The sequence below is a fragment of the Fukomys damarensis genome, unplaced genomic scaffold (assembly GCF_012274545.1).
Source record: "Fukomys damarensis isolate Sample0158 unplaced genomic scaffold, DMR_v1.0_HiC HiC_scaffold_38, whole genome shotgun sequence".
Taxonomy (NCBI): Eukaryota; Metazoa; Chordata; class Mammalia; order Rodentia; family Bathyergidae; genus Fukomys; species Fukomys damarensis.
In genome coordinates this window covers 23,246,278-23,267,870 of record NW_022900950.1, presented here as the reverse complement: position 1 = coordinate 23,267,870, position 21,593 = coordinate 23,246,278, and the positions used below count along the sequence as shown (strand labels likewise).

General features: G+C 41.3%; 1 protein-coding gene across 2 annotated transcripts in view; it reads left to right on the top strand.

The window, feature by feature from the left end:
- The window catches only part of LOC104868874 (BMP-binding endothelial regulator protein), a 221,046-nt gene that overhangs the window by 73,109 nt on the left and 126,344 nt on the right, over positions 1-21,593 (top strand). For both annotated transcript variants that reach the window (XM_010633862.3, XM_033760005.1), the window contains 2 exons: positions 10,169-10,259; positions 12,513-12,595. In XM_010633862.3, the coding sequence (XP_010632164.1) occupies positions 10,169-10,259; positions 12,513-12,595 (174 nt within the window). The remainder of the gene's footprint in view (positions 1-10,168; positions 10,260-12,512; positions 12,596-21,593) is intronic.

The window sequence follows — 21,593 nt, the reverse complement described above, 5'->3', positions numbered from 1 at the left end:
CTTTGTAGAGAAGGTACTGTTAAATCATTTCATCACAAAACCCATTTCATTATCCCATCATCACATGTGCCCTGGAAGGAGATTGGAAGATGGATATCACAATGGACATTTCTTTCTGGTCTCATCTGAAGCACAGTGTTGTTTAGCATATTGAAATCAGTATTTTATGTAGTCATGTTTTCATTATATGCCCAAAGGAGGCACTCTCAAAGATATTCAGGTGTTCATTCAATTAAATATTCAACTTTTTAATGTGGTGAATCTAAGTTATTTATGAAAATAAGCAGTAGGTAAAAATGGAATGGATATAAACAATAGATTCATTTAATTAGTCAAAGCTTACTGAGGTTTTTTTTAACCAGATTATAAATTCAAAATTATAAATTAGTTTCAAAGCATAAGGAAAAAAAAAACAGTGGCTTAACAGCATCAAAGCCCCACCCCTTCCAAAATTTGTAGCCCTCCATCTCTATCCTGTGTCTTTTTATCCCCTTTCAGTATCAGGAGTTAAACTCAAGGCCTTACACATGGTAGGCAAGTACTCTGTCACCCTACCACTGAGATATGTCATCAGCCCTTTTTATTTTTAAAATCATTTATTTATTTATTTATTTATTTGTACTGGGGATGGAGCTCAGGTCCTTTCTCTTGTAAGGCATGTGGCAGAACCACTGAGCAAAATCCCTAGCCTACCCCTATTTGTTTTTTAAGACAGAATCTTTCTAAATTGCCTAGGTTGGCATCAAACGAGAAACCTCTTGCCTTGGCCTCCCAAGTAGCTAAATTATAGGCATGTGCCACCGTGCATCTCTTACCCTATTTTCCCATCAGATCATACAAATCATTCTCTTCTTACCCTGCCTGTTTTTCAGAGAAATTTCTACTCTTTAGCAGGGGCACCTGAAAATTATGGTGTCAGCCTTGTCCTAAATCAGCAGGAAAAAAAAAACAGGCTACTTTTAACAAATATCAGCAGCTTCCCAGTAAGTGAGGTAAATGGACTGAAAAATACGGCTTACAACTAACTCCCTGGTGTGAAAAAGTGCAGTAATTTTATACATATCTGTCTAGACCATCCTTGGGCAGCTAAGACATAAATATGTCACCCCAGATTCCTTAGCCCCTTCAATACCTCTATAAGCCTAATTACTTTCCCAGTTAATTGCTTATATCACCATCCTCTCAGGGATGTAATTTCTCCCAGCTAGCCAAAACTCTTTCCCTTCCCTTGTTAGCCATTAAAATCCTCTGACCTTAGTCCCTGTCCCTGTTCATTGAAATAAACATTTCCTTTTTTCACAATGGAGAGCCTGTCTTTTGTTGACAAGCAGATTCTTTTTAACACATGGTTCTAGTGTTTGGTAAACAAGAAGACAATATGAGCTTTGGTATGTAGATCACATTTCTGTAAACAACCAGAGGTTCTGAAGGTCCTCAATTGCTTGAACAAGAGTTGATTTTGCTCCCTTTAGATGAAGACATTGCTTATATTAAATGAAGCTACCCTACAGCAGGGAATATTTTGTTGCCTGACAAACACATTAAGCCATTACAGTGGTTAACACTGAGACTCCTTTTACCTGTCATCTTTGGTCATTAGCATGCCACCCAGAAAGAAATGAAGCAGGAATAGCAAGTTATTATCTGAAAAGGCAGGAACTGGAAGCTGTGGAGCAAAGTTCAGAAAGGGTACATCACTTGCTCAATATGAGCCTTGCCTTTCCTTCTTCTGTGCCAAAACCTCACCTGAGCCCTGCTAGTATAAGAGGGCATTTTGTTTCATAAGCAGAAGAGCAAACCTCTGTGCAGATGATCACTGAAAGGTGTGCCTTTGCCTACCCGGAACCTTCCATCTCCTGCATTCCTATTTCCATCTTTGGAAGGGTGCAGAAAGTGACCATTCTCGCCTGTCATGTGTACAACCAAGAACCTACAGGTGCCAGCAAGCCTAATGTCCTGGTCTCTTTCCACTGGAGTTTAATTCCACTTTGTTTCCTATATCCTCTGATGAAAGGCATTCTGGTGGTGAAATATTTGTCTGTATTTTCCCACTTTAAATTTCTTGATAAAAGAGGATGATTTGAAGATCATGGATAAGAAGTTCATGCTGAGAACCAGCCTGATTATCCACCTGGATTGGAGATGTTGAAGGAAAACTGACTCCCAACCTTACTTAGGGTGTCTAGTTGAAGGGTGGTTGGTTGGAGACAGGTATTGGAGACTGTAAGACCATCAGGGATCTTAACCAAATATTCCAAAGAACTACCAATCAGGGACAGTGAGACAACATCTCAGAGGAACCAAATGAGCTGCACCCAAGAATGGTGTCAAACAGACCTTTATTAGTCTGGCCAGATGGCCCCTCCAAGCAATGACTTGGAGAGCGCCCTAAGCCCAGAGTACAAGAGGGTTTTATATGTTTCTAGATGGGGCAGAAGCAAGCAAAATTACAGAAGTGAAATATGGCAGTTAGAAGAAAGGAACAGAACATATAGTTTGCACAGGATGAGACTGACATTTCTGTGACAAAGTATAAAGCTGTGGTTGATCTCTATAGGAATGCCATTTCTGTGACAAAGTGTAGGGCTATGGATAATCTTTATAGGAATCATCTATCTCTTCTACCTGGAATATTCACACTTGGTGTTTGTTCCTGACCATTTTCCTGAATATGTGTTGTCCTTTTGATGACTCCAGGCCTTTCCTGCTTTCTCAAGAGGGTGGGCTAAACCTTTAACTAAGATGGTTTCCATGCTGGCATTTTACGACTAACATTCCCCACTGATCTTAGACTGACATGTAATCTTACATGTTAGTCACTTCTTCGCATGTAGCAAGCTGCTAGTATTTTACCTGTTGGCTGAGCACCATCAAGGATCTTTTTAAACCTTTTTTAATCTGTAGAATCTATGTAACTTTGAGGCCCATGCCTAGTAATTGATTGATACCCAGTATAAACATAAAACATCTATTTCTTGTGGTCAGCTTGTTTCTCAAGACCAAACTATATATAGTTTTAAAAGGCTATTAGCCAGGCATGGTGGTGCATGCCTGTAATCCCAGCACTCAGGAAGCTGAGGCAGGAGGATTGCTGTGAGTTCAAGACCAGCCTGGGCTACAAAGTGAGTTCCAGGTCAGTTTCAACTACATAGTGAGACCCTGTCTTAAAAACAACAACAACAAAACAAAACAAAAAGGCTATTTGTCACAATTGCCAATACCTTTTGAGTTACAACAGAACTGTTTAACTATATTTGAGCATTATCTGACCCAATATTTTTTTGTTTATTCCCCTCAAAAAGTTCTTTTGGACAGGCATCAAAAGGAAAAATGAGGGGATGTCCTTCCAATTCCCATTTAACAGTTTTAAAGGTCACATATTTTTATCATCTGTAGGCTTATAAACTCTTAATTCGAAAGCATAATAACTCATAATAGTTTGATACAATATGAGTCCATATCTTGATTGTAGTCCTTATTCTTCAGCTGTGCATGGACTCACCAGCTTCCAGTATGGTGAGAGGGGGGCTTTGAGTGTGTTGTCTCCTGGAGTCAAAGTCCATGAAATTCTCTGGATAGACCTGTTTCCATCTAGAGTGGTGGTAGCTGAACTTCAGCTTCCTTGACAGCTGTGGGAGTAACCATAAGTGCCTCATATGGCCCTTCCCATGTAGGTTGTGAAGGGGTCATTTTATAATTTTTAGCATAAACTCTGTTCCCTGGTTTTATCAGATGGGCAGGAGTTAGCACATGAAGGTCCTCTTTATTTTTTATTCATCCTTGAATATTTTGGAACATGTTGCCCAGTTCTAACAGCTGTAATTCCATACTAGATAAGCCCAGTTGAGAGAAATTTCTTATAAATTCTCTCAAGATACAGGATGGCCTCCCAAACAAGACCTCATATGGGGAGAACCCAGTATGACTTGAGGTATCTCCTATTTTAAAGAAGGCCAAAGGGAGAAGATCAACCCATAACCCAGTGTTATCTGACAATATTTAGTTAATATTCTCTTAATGGTATGATTCATCATTTTTTCAACCTTACCAGAACTCTAAGGTCAACAGGCAGTATAACAGTTTAGCTAGATTTGTACAACCTCTGTTACAAATGATGGCCCATTGTCACTGCCTATGGGGAAAGGCAGACCAAACCTTGTAATTTTTTTTAATATAATCTTGCATATCTCTGAAGCCCTCTCTGTTTTCATAGGGAAGGCCTTAGGCCATCCAGAAAAAGTACAAATCCATACTAACACATATTTATAACCTTTTCAGGGGGTGGGTATAATCATCTAAAGTTTCTATTCAGTTGTCCTTTTGGCTTATACATCTACCTTAGCATTGCCATTCGCTATTGCATCTTTTTCTTCTTGGTGTTCAGAGCAATGAATTATTGTTTTATCAGATTTCCACATTGCCTCAAACTATGTCATATCCTTTTTATTTTTAATAAGTTTGCCCTCTGCTGTGAGAAGACCACACCTTTATAGACTGTGCCATAGATATGAAATGTGGCAAACAGAAAATCTGTATAAACATTTACCCTTTTTCCTTTTTCCCATTGGAGAGCCTGTAGGAGAGCCCATAACTCCACTCACTGAGCGGACCATCCAGTGGGGAGGGGTCCTGCTTGGACCACTTTGTCTCTGCATAGCCCGCATAGCATACCCCATTTTCCATGAAGATGCTTCCATCCTTGAACAGGATAAAAATCAGCATCAGGCAGCAGGTCTTTCTTCAGATCTGGATGACTGGAGAACAACTCATTGGTGACCCTGAGGCAGTCATGGTCAGGGGGCCAGTTTCCAAGGGCAAAATGTAGTAGGGTTTAAGGTTTAACTGGAAAAAATATAGGCAGGTATTCTCACAGATGAGGGCATGAAGTCATGTGACTCTATTATTTGAGAGCCATCGATGTCCTGCTATTCAGTAGTTCTAAAAGGGATGGGGAAACTGAACAACCTATTTTTTTTTCCAAATGTTATCTTGTCAGTTTCCTTAATTAGCATAACTGCAGCTGCCAGGGCTCATAAATGAGGGGGCTATTCTTTTGCAGCTGGATCCAAACTCTAAGATAAATATGCCAGTGGCTGATTCAATGGGCCTACTTCTTGAGTGAGCACCCCTAAAGCAGTATGATTTCTTTCAGTCATGTACAAAGCAAAAGGTTGGGTCACATTTAGGATCCCTGACACAGGGGGCAGCAGAGAGAGTTAGTTTTAGCTCTTTAAATGATGACTCTTACTCTTCACCCTATAATAATTACTGTCCTTCTGGGCCCTTTAAAGATTCATACATATAGATGTTTGGCTATGTCTGCAAGCCATGGAATCCAGATCCTGCAAACACCTGTTAGCCCAAAAATTCTCTCATCTGCTTTCAAGTCCTTTTATCTCCCAAGCAGCATATTTCTTTGGAAACTTTGAATCCTAGATGTCTGACTTGTTGTACACAAATTTGAGCCTTTTCCATGAAACTTTATATTCTGCCTCTTGAAGCAACATTAATAGTTTAATAACCTGTGAAGTTTCTATTCATTTAGTACATCAGAAAATTAACAATAATAATCATAATTTTATGTATGAAACTTCATGCCCTTTAATCTATTTTGGTATCAAAAGCATTTTTCCAATAAAACATCTTAATAACTCTTTTTCCACAGAAAACATCATATTTTGAAAATGACTATTATAAACATATCATAATAACATATTTAGAATCCAACCCTTTGTTGATAACCAATGTAAACATTTTATAGCAATATATTTAGTGATGTTTGTTGGAAGTGTATCTTCCCATAGGCTATGAAACTATTGGGGCTCCCATTAGTGAATAAAGACCAGAATAAATTTTTCTGAGCAGCTGTCATTTTTGCTATTAACAGGAGTCTATCTAGACTTAAAAGTTTATTTAATTATCTTGACAAAATTTTAACTTATAAAACCAGGTTATAGAAATTAATGAATCATTAGTATCCTGGCTGTCATTTCAATCAAAATATAATTGGACAAATACTTTTCAAACAATTGGACAGACACAAACATATAAGACAATTTATGATACTATAATGCACTCAAATGTATTTGGCCAATTGAATTATAAAATCTCTCTTATTTATTTATTATTTTATTTTGTTTTTGTTTTTGGTGCTGGAGATTGAACTTGGGTCCTTGTGCTTGCAAGGCAGGTGGCAGAACTACTCAGCTAAATCCCCAGCCCTAAAATCTTTTTTAGTTAAGATTAGTCAAAACTTTTGCAGATCAATTAACAGAAATCTGTTGTAGAATTAGAATCAGGAGGAATGAAAGCTCTTTGTGAGTATAAAAGTAAACCTTTTGTAACAAACTTGAAACCAACAAACACCTTCTCTACATACTTAGGCCTCTGGTCTTGTATATCTTTCTTTATATCTTTCTAACAAGACAAACATACAAAATCCTTTCATATCAAAAGTATATCTCTCTTACCCATAGCTTTTCTAATATTTTTTATGTCTCATTTATTATTAACCTTCTATAACAAACTTCAGTTGTTAAAATCTTAAAGTGTCACTTTTTTTTGTCCTCAGATTCTTAACTTCTTAAAATTTGACTGGCTGCCTATAGAACAGTATTAACTTTGAGTTTTTAATCAACAAAGTACAGAAAAGAGAAAGTTGATCCTATAATCACAATTCAAGAATTTGCAATGCACAAGAAATGTTTTAAGCACACCAATTAAACTTAATTCAAGTTGAAACAGATACATTTATCAAATAGTTAAAATTTCTAACTTGACATTTCTTGTAAAAATCTCTTGATGTCTGGTAAAACACAGTTGCTGTTTCTCTGGCTTGCAGTTTTTTCTCTATTATATGTTTTTCAGAGTTTGTCTACCTGTTTTTAATCCATCAAAGATTAATTTTCTCATTTTAGTTCTTTCTTATCTGAGTGCAAGCCCTGTTCCATTTTCTCTGAGTCCAACCATGCTTTCCCATCTTCACCCTCCAGTGCAGTAAAGCTAAACAATTCTGTTTTTTCCCCCACCTCCTTCACACCTTTGATCTTAGCAACTCAAGTGAAAGGGGAGGCAGCTCAACCTCCTCCAAAGGGGAAACACTGGGATTTGCCTGCAACAATGTCACATTTTCTGAGAGAGGCAAGTTCACCATGGGGAAAACAGCAGATTTGGCAAGCAGTTGTTCTAAGACCAAAACTAAATAGTTCTCACTAGCAGCTGATTACCACAGAGCAGAAGCTTGAGCAGCTCCTGGAGCACACAAAGCTCCAAGTTGTCAAAGTCTCAGGTGAAAACAAAGGGAGATAACTTTTCTTTTGTCTAAAGTTTTTTTTCTGGGGGCTAAGTCTGGCTTAGCTGAGGCCATGACAACTCACAAAGTTTCTGAGCATCTTTTGGTCTTAATTTTACCCCATAGTCCCCCACAAAGCTTTTATCAAAATTCTGAATCATGTACTTAAGAACAGTTGGTTTAGTATTAGCATTCCCCATGACCATTAGATATTCCCTTGTCCAGTGTTGCAAGACAAATGAAGGGTGGGGTACCATTCCAGAAAATGGCCTCATTCACTTGTTAGCCTAGCTGTGAGCTTCCCAGCTCTTACACACAGGCCCACTCGGACAAAGGAGAGTTTCTTGTCACAAAAGTCTGTGTTTTGCCTTTTCTAAGCATGGCCACAGACTCACAGGACTGACTCACACAAGTTCTGCAATGCTGGGAGGGCTCTTTAAGCACAAGAGCCCCCTAACCTTTGTTTTAGTGCACAGACAAGGCTACTGATGGCTTTTGTAGCTCATTCTATTCATCTCCTAACCAAGTCTCTTTCACACACACAGTCACACAAGAAGTTAACACATTCCTTCCCTGGGGCCCCTTTCAAAGCACAATAACAAATGAGAAACAAACTAGGGGTTGCCTGGGGAATCTCACCATTCAAATAGACAGTTCTATTCATACACCTGCCTTCTGTCTCTGCCCCAGGTTCGAGTGGTCCACTGCCAGCATGCTGGCCTCTGAATCTTAGAAAGGGAACCCAGAAAATCCTGGGGGTGCACTTCTCCCCTTCCGAGGAGGTGGGCAGCTACTCCCTACATTGGGACTCAGGTTGAGGCCCAACATGGGCTGTGTCACTTATCCCTTTCCTTCCTGTTCAATGCAGCAAATTCCAAGAGATCAATCAAAGCCTGGGGCTTTTCTGAAAAGGGGGGTTTTGGTTCTTCCAGTTATACAGGTCTGCAGTATTAAAGGGGATATAAATATAATGCCCCCCCAACTCCCAAAGGGGAAAGAGTGGGACTGAAGGGAAAAGTTCTGAAACAATTAATACTCCATATTCATCTTCTTTATCTGTGGAAAAAAGCAATTTAAAATTACTGAGAAAACAATCTAATGGTGTCGATCCGATGGAGCAGGATCCTCCCATGATGCCTGAGAAATGAAAAAGTAAGTTGCTGCACCAACATGTAAGACAAACACAAGATAGACAAGAACACTGAGACTTATTCAGACACTTCAAATATAAGAGTCAACTCAAATGCAAATGAAAAATTCCTATCCTTATTCCCCATCAGGAGCTTTGGGTTGGAGGAGGCATTTACTGGCTCATCAGCCACCTCATAACCAACAACCAAAATGTTACAACCAAAACAAACCCTTACCTCTGGAGTCATTCAGGTCTGTCTCATCTGATGGAATTTCAGCTGGGACCTGGTGGGACTAGGTGGGGTGGAGTAGGGAGATCATGTCTCACGGGGCCCTCCAAATGTAAAACTGCCAGGGATCTTAACCAAATGTTCTGAAGAACTACCTATCAGTGACAGCAAAACAACACCCCAGAGGAACTGAATGAGCTGCACCCAAGAATGGTGTCAAATAGACCTTTATTAGTCTGGCCAGACGGCCCCTCCAAGCAATGACTTGGAGAGCACCCTAAGCCCAGAGTACAAGAAGGTTTTATATGTTTCTAGGTGGGGCAGAAGCAAGCAAAATTACAGAAGTGAAATATGGCAGTTAGAAGAAAGGAACAGAACATACAGTTTGCACAAGATGAGGCTGACATTTCTGTGACAAAGTACAGAGCTGTGGTTACTCTCTATAGGAATATCATTTCCATGACAAAGTGTAGGGCTATGGTTAATCTTTACAGGAATCATCTATCTCTTCTACCTGGAATGTTCACACTTGGTGTTTGTTCCTGACCATTTTCCTGAATATGTGCTGTCCTTTTGATGACTCCAGGCCTTTCCTGCTTTCTCAAGAGGGTGGGCTTAATCTTTAGCTAAGATGGCATTTATGCTGGCAGAGACCAGAGAATTAAGGCATAATTAGCCTTCTCTCTGAGCACAAAGGAAAAGGACTGCACTCAGGGGAGATTGCATATTGCATATTAAGGGTAAGTTAAGACAGCTGAGGATAAATTGTTTACCAGAGTGTGTACTAATGGATATTGGAATGCAGATGAATCTTGTGTTACTGTGATTGCTCTTGTGCTCCATGTTTGGGTGAACAAAGGCAAGATGAGTCAGAGGCTAGGAGCTCCTCTGCCTACTACAGGCTAGAGCCCTCTGGCTGCCCACATGTTAAGCTAATTCTGTGTCTCTTAGTTATTCATCTTAGTTTGCCCCCAGGGTCAGCGAGAACAAAGTAGCTTTTCTAGATCCAGGAACAAGGCCAGATGGATGAGGTCTGCTACAGGTGGCACTCCACTGTGGGGCTTGGATCCCAGGCTGGCCTACAGACAGGGACATCTGGGTATGATTCAGGGTACCACACTTCATGCTTCAGAGTTAATGATGTAAGTGTAAGAACAATGATAGAAAATACCGGCAGCATAGAAAACATAAGACAACTGTGAATGAGCATCTAGACTGTCAGCTACCAATGGACCACAAGAAATTCTCAAAACTAGATCTAAGAGAAAGCAAGCAAGATCAATGAGAGAATGGAAGGTCAGGAAAAAGAGAGGCTGACAGGGTTCGCCCTCTGAGACCCCAAGCATGAGTAGCTAAGAACAAGCAGATCTTAGGTCATTTGTGCTGCTTCCCTCTGAGCCTGAAGTCCACTCCAGCTTGACTTTGTGGGTTTAGGTTCTTCTCTTTGATACTTTCCTGGAGTTGTAGTTCCTTGGCAGGAGTCCTGGGCTGGCTGACTGTGCCTTTTCTTTTGTAGGAAGGCGTTGTCACAGAGTCTGAGCTGCATTGTGTTGTTCATTGTGGAAACCCAATGGAACACCCAGGAGCCTGCTGCCCAACCTGTCCAGGTATCATCCTCAGCATATGGGAGGCCAGAAGGCTCCTTGGGGCATGGAAAGACTTTTGAAATCTCTGTGTCCCTTGGGATGCACCATTTGTCTTCCCTGCTGGATTTTCCTCATTCAAGCTCTGTGAACCTATGGCTCTAGAGGGTGTGCTCCTCCTCCTTTTCATGAAGCTGTCTGTGGTTAGAACATTTCCTCTCCCTTTCCTGAATTGGATTACAAAGGTGTGCCTAGCACAAGGGCAGTGTGCTGTAGGTCTTGGCTGGTGGCTTCTCTGGACTAAAGGCCTGCTTTCCACTACCAGGCCCCAAATAATGCTTACTTTGAAAGTGAGGTGGTGGCTTCTCCTTGCTTCCCAAAATGTCTTTTTACTACTTTGTATTGCAGTGCTTTGGCCAGAGCTCACCTTGGTTATGAGGTGACCAGATATTTTCTGAGAATGGAGCTGTGTCCCACATAAATTTAGTTTAGGGTTTTGTCAGTGCCCTTTTCAATATGGGTGCAGAGGTTGGACTCATTGCTTTTTGTAGAAAGGCTCCTGCCTCGCTGACAGTAAAGAGCCTTTCTTTTACCCTTGGCCAAATCTTTCCTGTCACTTTCCTGAATGAGAATACAAATGCCTCCAGTAGCTCTTCTTGCCCTTTACCATAAGCCTGGGGGTGTTGAGGTGAGAGCTTTCTCTGATCACTTAAGCACTTACTGATCATCTAGGAAGGGTGTTCTGCATTCAGGGTTTTCTCTGAGTGCTCTTCCTCTCTGGTGATGATACCACCACTACTTTGCTTTATGCGGTGATCTTGAGGCCCTGCTGTTCTCTAAGCCTACTGTGAAGTGGCAAAGGCCCCAGGGAGTGCTCTACAGACATAAGACCCTCTACATGATGGACTAAAGTACTTTTCAGAATTCAGTCTTGAATTACAAGGATGGACAGTTTCTACCACTTCTGACCTTCCTTGTGTCCTGCATAGTCCTCCTTTTTGCAGTGGGATTTCTGTGAAGCTTGTTATCCATGAGCTCATATGAAGACCAAAAACTCGTTAAAAGTACTATATACTAATTATTTGCATAATGCAGTTATTTCATATCTATCACATAGTTTGTCCTTTCCCTTCTCAATGCATCGAACATTTTGCTTCAAGTCACCTGGGATCTTTATGAATTAAAATTTAGTTTTACTTCATTTTTTGATCCAGACTCAGCAGTACTTGTTTGTACATCTTTCTGTTGAACAGAGGATGGGGCAGGTGGGGTAGCATCTACTCCTCCTGTCAAGACCTAGCTGCTCCAAGAGTGGAGGGCTTCTGCCCACAGCTTTAACTGATGGACTTTAGACACTTCTGTGTACTATGTAAGCGCCCATGGACAGCTCACCACCCTCTGGCCAAGTGTCTTGTGAGGACATTCCTAGGGAAAGTAGCTTTGCTAGTAATCCATGGCCTCCATGGCCCATATGACATGGAGTTAGCAGCCAGTCTGTACTGCAGGTCATTTGTGACATCACTTTAGAATGTGTCAGTGACTTGAAGGCATCTTTCTGATAAGGTCTCAGGTCCTGGTGTTTGATCCTTTCATTGGCCAGACCTGGTAGGAGTTAGAGCCCTTGATCACACCCTGATGGGGTTGCAGTCCATGGGAGTCACCTGCTGATCCCTCCTCTGTACCTTCTTGCCTTTGTGCTGGATTTGCTCTATAGCACAGAAGGAAGGTTTAGAACTGAGTTTGAATCCCAGCTCAGCCACCTGGGAGCAGGGTAAATTACTTCCACTTAGAGCTGCATTTTCCTCATGTGTGGAGAGAGGGATGTCATTGCTGCTCTGTAGAGTTGTTGGGGAGGTGGAGGGGCTCAGGTGTGTGGGGTAAAAGTTAGCATCTGCTCTTGATCCCATGGTTGACTCCTTCTTTGACCTCCCTTGGTCTTTCCTGGTCCTTCTGGGGTTTAGGTTCCTGCAGTGTCCAGAGTTATAGTGACACTGCTCCAGGAGGGTCTGATGGGGCTCCTTTTATTGCATTGCTCTTCACCCTTGGGCTGACTTGGGCTCCACTGCCCTCTGTTTTCCAGCATCCTTGGGGTTTCTGGTCCCATGCCAGCACCCCGACCTTCACATACTCTATTTTACTGTGCACCAGTGCTGCCCACTAACGAGAGGACACTGCTGGGTGGCTGGTTTGGAGGTGAGGGATGGGTGAGCAGGCCGGAAAAGACCAATTACAAGGATATTGCTCCTGCCTGGTTCAGAACTCTGCTCTGCCTTTCAGGCTGTGTGTTTGAAGGCGTGCAGTACGAAGAGGGAGAGGAGTTTCAGCCAGAAGGGAGCAAGTGCACCAAGTGTTCCTGCCTCGTAAGTCCTGTGTGCATGTCACTGGAGTCACCGGGCTCATGGCTGTTTATTTGTCTCCAAGCAGCTGTCTCAGCCTGGGTACTATTGACACTGGGCTGGGTCACCCCGAGTGGTGGGACTGGTGTATATCTTGCAGGATGTGTAGCAGCAGCCCTAGCTTCCATGCTTAGCTCCATCTATAGCCAGCAGGGTCAGCGGGCATTTCCCAGATCCCCCGCAAAGCAACCTTGCTTAGGACTAGTGACCAGTGCTCTGGAGCATGAGGGAGTGCAGTCCGTGTTCCCATGCTGACACCTTTTGGGGATTCTGTGGATTTCTGTTTCTTGGGGCAGATGATATTCCTGCTGGGGCAGTGTTGGGTTTGCTGCAGTCAAACAGAAATCAGATAGGTATTCCGTGGGGAATGGGGTGAGGGCTCACCAGGGAGTGTGGAGGATGGGCAGGAGGAAATTGTCCATAAATTCTGGCTCCAGGACAGAGGAGGGTTAGTGAGGCAGGGCCACATACTTACTTTTGTAAGCTCTGTCTTTTATATGCTGAGGTTATTCTCATGGAGTTTAGGAAGAAGAGGAACCTTGCTTAGGTTACAATTTTAAAGTGACCTTTTCATTAATGTGTTTAAATTCGCAGAGCAATCATGGGTAGTGTGGTGGGAATCTGCTCTTGAGCAGATTATTTACAGTAGGGAGTTGGTACAGTCCTTTACTGTTTTTATCTTGTCTGATAAAGAACACATATTCTTCAAGTCTCTGGTGACTCAGTATGCATCTTATTTTTTAAAGATTTTATTAAGTTTATTGGTACATTTTAGGTACACAGTAAAGTTATATTCATCACTGGGATCTTGTACCTTTACATGACTTACCTTTGTTCTTGTTTATCGCCATTCCCCAGCCCTCCCTTCAGCTCCTCCATCCTTCCATTTACAAAGACATTATTTCCATGTTTTCCCTTTTCACATATTTTTTCTTTCTCCCTTTTACCTTTTCCTTACCCCTCCCACTTCCTCTACTCTTTTAGACCTTTTCTTTCTATAATACAATATCAATTATATATTTTGATCCTTATTTACACTTTTATTTTTCCACACCAGAGAAGCAATTGGTATTTACACATGTGTGTCTTATTAATTTCACTTAAGAGTATGGCCTCAATGTGCATCCACTTAGCTATAAATATCTCTAGTTTCTTGTTCTTTATGGCTGAATAGTGCTCCATTTTATAAAACACACACATACACACACACACACACACATCTTTGTCAAATCTCCAGTTGATTGACAATTGGGGTGTTTCCAAATCTTAGAATATTAAAAAGAAAATACATGGGGAACTCTAGCGTCTTAATTTCACCACAGCAGAATTGCATGAGGGTCATCATAATCACAGCACCTGTCATTTGCCAGCTGTCATCTCTAAGACCTTTCCCACTTTCTTTAGCATAGGCTTACTGTCTTGGGGCCCAGAGGAAAGCACCCCTGGATGATGACAACAATGGTTGTACTGAGGATGAGAGGAAGAGAGCAGGAAGGAGGGAGGTTAATATATTGTGTATCTTAATTTAAAACATATATAGTACTTAATAAAACTCAAGAGCAATTTACTAATTACAATGAACATAACTAAATATTGCAACTGAACTTCCATGTTTTCTTACAGGTCATAAGTAAGTAGCTTCATAGTACTTTATGTAAATGATTTCTATCATTGCCTATTTCTTCCATATTGATAGCTGAAACATTTTATGATAATAATAATAATTATTATTTTAGTAGCTTCATTCTTTTGGGAATTAGTTGAGCAAAAACAAAGCAGTTTTGATAGGTCATTGTACATATGCACCTGAACAAATAGGCCTTTTGATAAAGTTGGGGCAAGGGCAGACAACTGACCTGCACTCCAGGAGAAAAGGTAGAAAGTGTCCAGGAGAAAAGAAATCCTGTGTCTGTATCATGACATCCATCAAAGATATCCCAGAGCACTGGAATATAGCTTGGGTCTTGAGTTCAAGTATCAGAGACTCAATATTCTGAAATGTTCAAGTTTCATTTGCTTTAAAACTTGATGTCCACCTAGAGAAATGCCTGGCCTGGGTTCAGGCCCCTGGAAGTCCTGCTTTCATTTTCTATTGCAAAAGAAAAATCCAAAGGTTAGTTCTCTCCAAGATACATAGTCTCTGTCCTCTCCTCTAGGCTTACAGTACAATTTCCTCTGTTACTATTGTTTGAAATAAGCCCTTAGACTCAGATTGTCAGTACATCAAGAAATCTCCACAAGGCATTTTCTGCAGAAGGGTGCAAGCATGAGGTAACAGGACAAAAGAGGGTTTCCCCTTTTATCCCTAGTAAAGGAGAAGCAGCTGACCTTTAAATGCATTGACTGAATTCAAAGGCTTATGATCTATTTTGTTTGACTAACATGAGTGGCATGAAGTGGGAGGGAGTGTTGCTGAGCAAATTAGAAGGAGTCATGTGGTATGGAATGCAAAATTCTTAGTTCTTATTGTGAGTGGGGTTATTAGAGAGAGAGGGTGTGCAGTTTGCTGTGGGGAGTTCTTGGTTATCTTGGAAACTGGTTGTGTTCTGGGAAAAAGTACATAGTTACCATTTCTTGGAGCTCAGGATATTAACAGAGTCAGATGAATAGTGAGTAGATGACCAAGTTATTTAAACCTGAATGGAGTTGCATGGGCCTTGTGCTTTGACTTAAAAGACAAAGCCTATTTCTCACACTATACTCTTGATATTCTTTCCATTCTCCATGCTCTGCCTTGCTCCAGACTTAGCGTTCCTGAGAGTTGATCTTCAGACTCCAACAGCAAATCATCCCAAGGATGGGATTCCCATTGGGAAATGGATCAGAGTGAGGGGCTTGGGCCTGGGAAGAGTCACACAGCAGTCTTTCTTTCATGAATATGGAAGTTTGAGGTGTAAGCCCTCTATTGTTTAGGAAATGATGACAAGGAAAAAAGTCTACATGCTCAGTACAGACATATTTTTTTTAATATTTTCAATCTATGGATGATTGGATTTATAGAGGTGGAACCCATGGATATGGAAGCTGACTACATTTTATATGGCCCTCTATTTATGTCTACATATGTCTGCGAGTGAATGTGCACACATATATGCATATATGTACCACACATGATTGAAATATATGGTAAATATTTAAATTACAGAAACAGTAAAAGCACATTACCATTAATCCTGTTTTGTTTTGGAGACAAGGTCTCACTATATAGTTGAGACTTTACTATATATTTTATCTCACCTCATATAAATACATACACTGGTACCTTGGTTCACAGTTTCTTCCACAATAATGGGGGAAATAGCCACATTCCTATTCATCACCCCATGTGAAGTTTACAGATAAAAGCAAAATTTTGCCAAATGCTTCACTGAATTATTTATGAAAAGAAGTGTTCATGGACTGTGATATTACTGTAAAAGCATATACATATATACATATATATATATATATACCTACATGAACATGAAAATATAATATATATATACATACATATGTGTATATATATACATATATATATATATACACACACGCAGACACACAAACACACGCACACATACACGATTGTCTTAATCTTCTTGTTACTGAGACAAAATACTATGGACCTTTGGCTTATGATTTCAATTTGTTTCCAAGGGCTGGTTGTAACTGAAGTTGCTTAACTGCCTTCAAATTCTCCCTCCTGTATAATTTTTGGTCACATTTTCTTCCAGGCAGATCTCAGTGTTCTTATAGAGACATTGGCCCAGGATTTCTCAACCCCACACAGGATGTTAAAAGGATATTATAATGTTCTTTCCAGAGCTCTTTAAGGATTAAATCTGTGTCTGAGACTATCTAGAAGCACAAGTGGCCAGGATTTGGGTCAGTTGTAACTCAAGACTTCATAAGCTAAAACTAAACTCCCAGTTGTAACCCAAATTTTTCATGTGTCAGGCCAATTGTGACTCAAAGGTCCACTATACCCAACATCAAAGTTAAAGGATGAAAACTTTATTTGCCTCATAGTTTGTAGATGTTTCAGTCCATAGTTGGCTGGCTCCAAGGAAGGGTGGCATGGCAGAGGGGTATCACAGAGAAGACAGTTCACAGCAAGCAGGCAGGTGAGAGTGTATTATCCCTCTTTCTCTCCCTTATATTTTATGCAGACTGCCAGCTGTAGGCTGAGTAGAGTATTCACACCCTTAGTCCTAGCCAGAACTATGCCAAACCCATCAGTGGATTTATTTAATAATCACAAATCCTTGATCCCAGCACCACACACTCTAGAACCAACCACCTTTGAAAAGCACCCCTATGACTGTACAAGGCTTTGGAGGGACATCTAGACACAAGCCATAACAATGGCTATAAATACACAGACACACACTCTACCATGTCTAAACTATATTTCTCTGGGCACAGACCCTAATCCAAGTATATATGTTTGTGTGTAGTTTATGGGGGGACCAGAGAAGACAAGGCATTCAGATGAGAGGAAGAAAGGTGTAGCCAGAGGAGTGGGTTTTACCAGGTGCTGTGGTCCAAAGTCCTTCACAATCATGTTGAAACTTAGTCACCATTGTGGGAGCATTAAGCAGTGGGCCCTTGAGGAGGTGTTTAGGCCTTGAAGGATCTGCTCTTGTGAATGGATTCATGTCCTTTAGGAGTCTGACCTGGGAAGATGCAGTAGCAGATACCATCTTGTCATAGAAGGAGCAGTGTCCCCAGACACCAGGCTGGCTGGCACTTTGTTCTTGGCCTTCCCAGCATTTGAAACTGTGAGGACATTTCTGCTCTTATAAAGTACCTGGCTGTGGTATTTAATTATTGCAGCATGCATGGACCAAGACACACACTGTGCTGTCACTCTGTCACACTGTGTAGACTCTGGAGTCTTGGGAAAAACTCTGGCCTCAGAACTTTCCCACCTGAGGTGAGAGAGTGTACACCACTTCACCCAAGGTCTCTTGAGGGCTGCTCCCCAGAGGATACTGATCAGGAGCTGATGGAGTGGCACTTCCATGCATAAGCACACATATACATGCAGGTGACTTTTAGGTGAGCCCTCACCCTATGACATCACAGTTCCTGAATTATTTCCTTGCTCTGTGCATTGATGTGGAAGGGGTCAGGCCTTCTGTGTTCAAGGTAGACACCACGGTGCCCATAACTCAGTGCTTTGGTGTAGTGCCCTGAGAAACAGTAATATGTTCTCTTTCACATAGTGATGATTTTGCTCTTTCCTGCCAGCTGGCTGGTCTTGCATGGGGACACTGCCGTAAGACTTCACTATCTCTAGCCTGATGCCAGCTGTGGTGTTGCAGTGGGCTGCTATACCTTATCTGCCCATGGGAACCTCAACATTTCCAGTGCCCTCTGCTCTGAAGTAAATATTGTGGGCACCTTGTGGCTTACATTTTTAAATTCAACCCTTTTCTTTACAAAACTCTCCACATTTTTGAAAATACATCTACTTGTGTTTTTTGTGAGTTGGTGACAGGCAGTGCACCAGAAAGCTGCTTCATCTTGAGCTGATCCCTGAGCTGATGCACAAGATTGTGCATCCTGAGTTTAGTCAGGTGGTACATAGCATTCCAGATGGCTGAGAACATGCTGATCTTGGAGAGAGCTGGGGAGGATCCTACAAGCTACTGTCAGCAGCACAACATCTGCCATGTTCTGTGTGATGATCACCGAAACTCAATTAGGAAATGCAGTGCTTTATTATCACTTTTAAAACTATATCACTTCCATTTATACATTCTAGAAATGAAAGAGCCAAGAGGAATTCTTCTCTCCCCTGATGAGTCCAGTTTCTTCTGCTGTTACTTACAGCCATCTATGTCATGTTAGAGGAGGTTTGTTAGGGATGAGAAAAGGGTAAGTGAGTGCTGTATTAGTTTAAAATAGAATGATAATTCTTTGCAATGTCTGAAGCAAAGAACACGTTTTTAAAGCATACAGAGCATCATTAGAGCACAATTCATACTTTCTTTTAGATTTTTTTATTGCTTAACTGTACAGCAGTTATATGTGCCATTGTTCAGTCAAATTTCCACAGGGAAAGGCAGTGGGAGTTGGCCCAAGCATTTTTGTAAAGCCAGTTTTAAAGTTTGTCAGAGTAAAAATAAAAGCTCCAATGTGAGGTAGGAGTGTGTGTTGATGTTTAATGTTGGGCACTGAACCCAAGTTCTTCACATTGAACTATATCTCCGCCCCCTTTTCTATTTTTAATTTTGAGACAGTCTCCATAAGTTGCTACCTTACCCAAGCTGGGCTCCAACTTGCAGTACTCCTGCTTCAGCCTCTCAGTACTGGGATTACAGGCACCAACTACCACATCTGGCAGTATGTTCTTTTTCTTTTTACCAAACTACTTAGGAATCCTATCAACTCATCATCTTTGGAAATTGCTTACTGAAATAAGAGCATGGAAGAGAGTGGAACCCTTGGAATTATAGGATACTCTTGAAAGACTGGCAAGTCTTCAGTCTGTAAAACCAGCCAAATTAATCAGCCAAGACCAATTACTTTTGCTGACAAAGGCACATTATGTTCTGAGGATTTTTACCAATATGTTAACAACCTGGGTGGTTAATGGGCTGCCTGTGATGAAGGAGCTATGCTTTATGGTCTGTTACAAGCCCTGAACCCCTAAACACCTTTCCTCTCACTTATAGAGAGATACTGCAAAGTGCTTTCTCCCAGGAAAAATGAAAGAGCCAGAAAGGGTACTTGGAGAGAAAAAAGGACACTAGGATGATGCAGCTTCCCTTCCTCTTCACCTCCATCCCTCAGTGGACTGGAGTCTGACAGTGTACCCAGGGGATTCATTTACCAAGTGAAGTTTGGGAAACGCAGGAAATGCCCCATGGCCTTTCCCTACAAGGCCTTTCCCTCTTTCTCTCCTTTTTCCTCCTTCCCATTGGCCCATCCTTAGAGGGTGGTACCCACTCCTGCTCTTGGAAACTACAACATTCCTCCAGTCCCAAGGCTAGCTTACTTCCTATTGTAAACCCTCTTATAGCACCCCATGCTTTATATTCTAGACATCCTCAATGATCTCTAATTTGATATTTTTGTGCTGATTTTAAAATATTGTTTTAATTCATGCAGTAACTGTACATATTTATTGAACAATGTAACAGTTTGCATGTATGCAATGTGTAATGATCTAATGGGGTAATTGGCACATCTGTCACAGCAATTTGTCATTTCTTTGTGTTGGGAGTGTGCAAAATCTTCTTTTATGTGAAGTATACAGTTAATTGATGATACTGTTTAACTCCATCAGAGTAAAATAGAGACCTTGAATTTTCAGTACTTGGTTTATAATGGGTATTTGCAATAACTGCTAAGTTAATGTATAAATACGCATTTATTTTCCATTCTTTTCCTTTGCCTCTGTGTCTGTCCCCACCAAAACACATGTTCCTTTGTAGCCAGTTCAGCAGAAAAAGGAGATGTGCAGGTGGCCAAGGAGGAGCTCAGGAAGGCTGGTGGAATCTCATCCAGCTGCTATAGCACTGGGCCACCTATTGTGGCAGAGATTTTGAGAAAGTGTTTCATCTTCTACCCTCAGAGCTGGCCACGCCTTGGATTGTGAGGGACACATTTGCTGTCCCCCATGTCATACTGCACCCCTGTAATGAGAAGCAGAGGGACTCCTCATCATTCCTGTGGCCATATGATAGCATCATCCCTGTGGTCATATGATATCACATTCCCAGTCATGCTGCATGCCCCACCCCCCCACATGTGGTGACTTTGGACCCCTAACACCTGAGTCCTTTCCCATGGCTTCCTCCTTACTTGCAGTAATTTGTGCAGTTCAGTACATTTAAGTCATTAGCTGTCATCATAACCTCCCTGTCCACAGGGAGAAATCTGGCCACATCTGGGTAGAAAATTAGAGAACTGAGTGATTAAAGAGTGAATTAGAGCAACATGATCCACTTACCTAACTTGCATAGGTCAAAAAGCCTCAGAGTCATTTTCAAGATCAGCCTGAAATACTGAGGTCATTGTCACAGTGTCCCTTCTACATTTTTGTCTCCCATCATACTGAGGACAGAAAGGCTTTGCTTTTGAAAATCAATTGAGAACAGCAAGCCTTTTCCTCAGGGCCTGGATAGCCTTTGCCACTCACAGGGGTCTCCCTCCTGCTTAGAAATGTAGCCAGTGTCCTGCAATTGTTTCCTGGACCCCTGCATTGTGGGTATGGTGTTTTCTACTGAGACAGAGCTGAGTTGGTGTGATTACACTGTGTAGTCAGGACCTGGGTGGAAGGCCTGTGTGGTGCCATGCTCATTAAGTGAATCTATGAAGGTACAAATGTTGCTGCTGTATGTTGAATTCCAGCTTCTCAAAAATACCATCCAAGTGACCTGTTAAGGGAAAACTGGGTCATTTTCTCATTACGGTTCTTGATCATTACTTTAATAGAGGCTTAGCAGCATCTCAAGAGGAAAAAGGCAAAGGGGATAAGTTTGAGATTTGAGGGATCTGGCTGAAGAGGGTCTTGATTTGGATTGAGCAAACTACATGATGTACTAGTTGGACATTGGTAGAGACAGTAAGGGATTCCCAGGCTGTCCTAAGTGTTCCTAGGCCCAGATGAGTTATTTGGGTAGTTAGGCAGCACTTTCTTCAAGTGCAATACTCTCAGCAGCTCCTGCAGCCAACTAAGGCTTAATTTGTTTCTTCTGAATGTTAAAGAGTGTGGGAATGATCATTCTGTTCTATATTTTACACCCTGTCTCAGTCCTGCCTTATGCATTCCCAGGACACATCTTGAATTTTAATCCTCATATGTGTCTGGTTTTTATAGTTTAAACATGCATTATGCCTATTTTTTTTTATATAATTTGTAGTCAAATTATCCTAGCCAGGGATTTAGCTCAGCGGTTCGGTGTCCTGCCTTGCAAGCACAAGGACTCGAGTTCAATCCCTGGTACATTAAAAAAAAAAAAAAAAAAAAAAA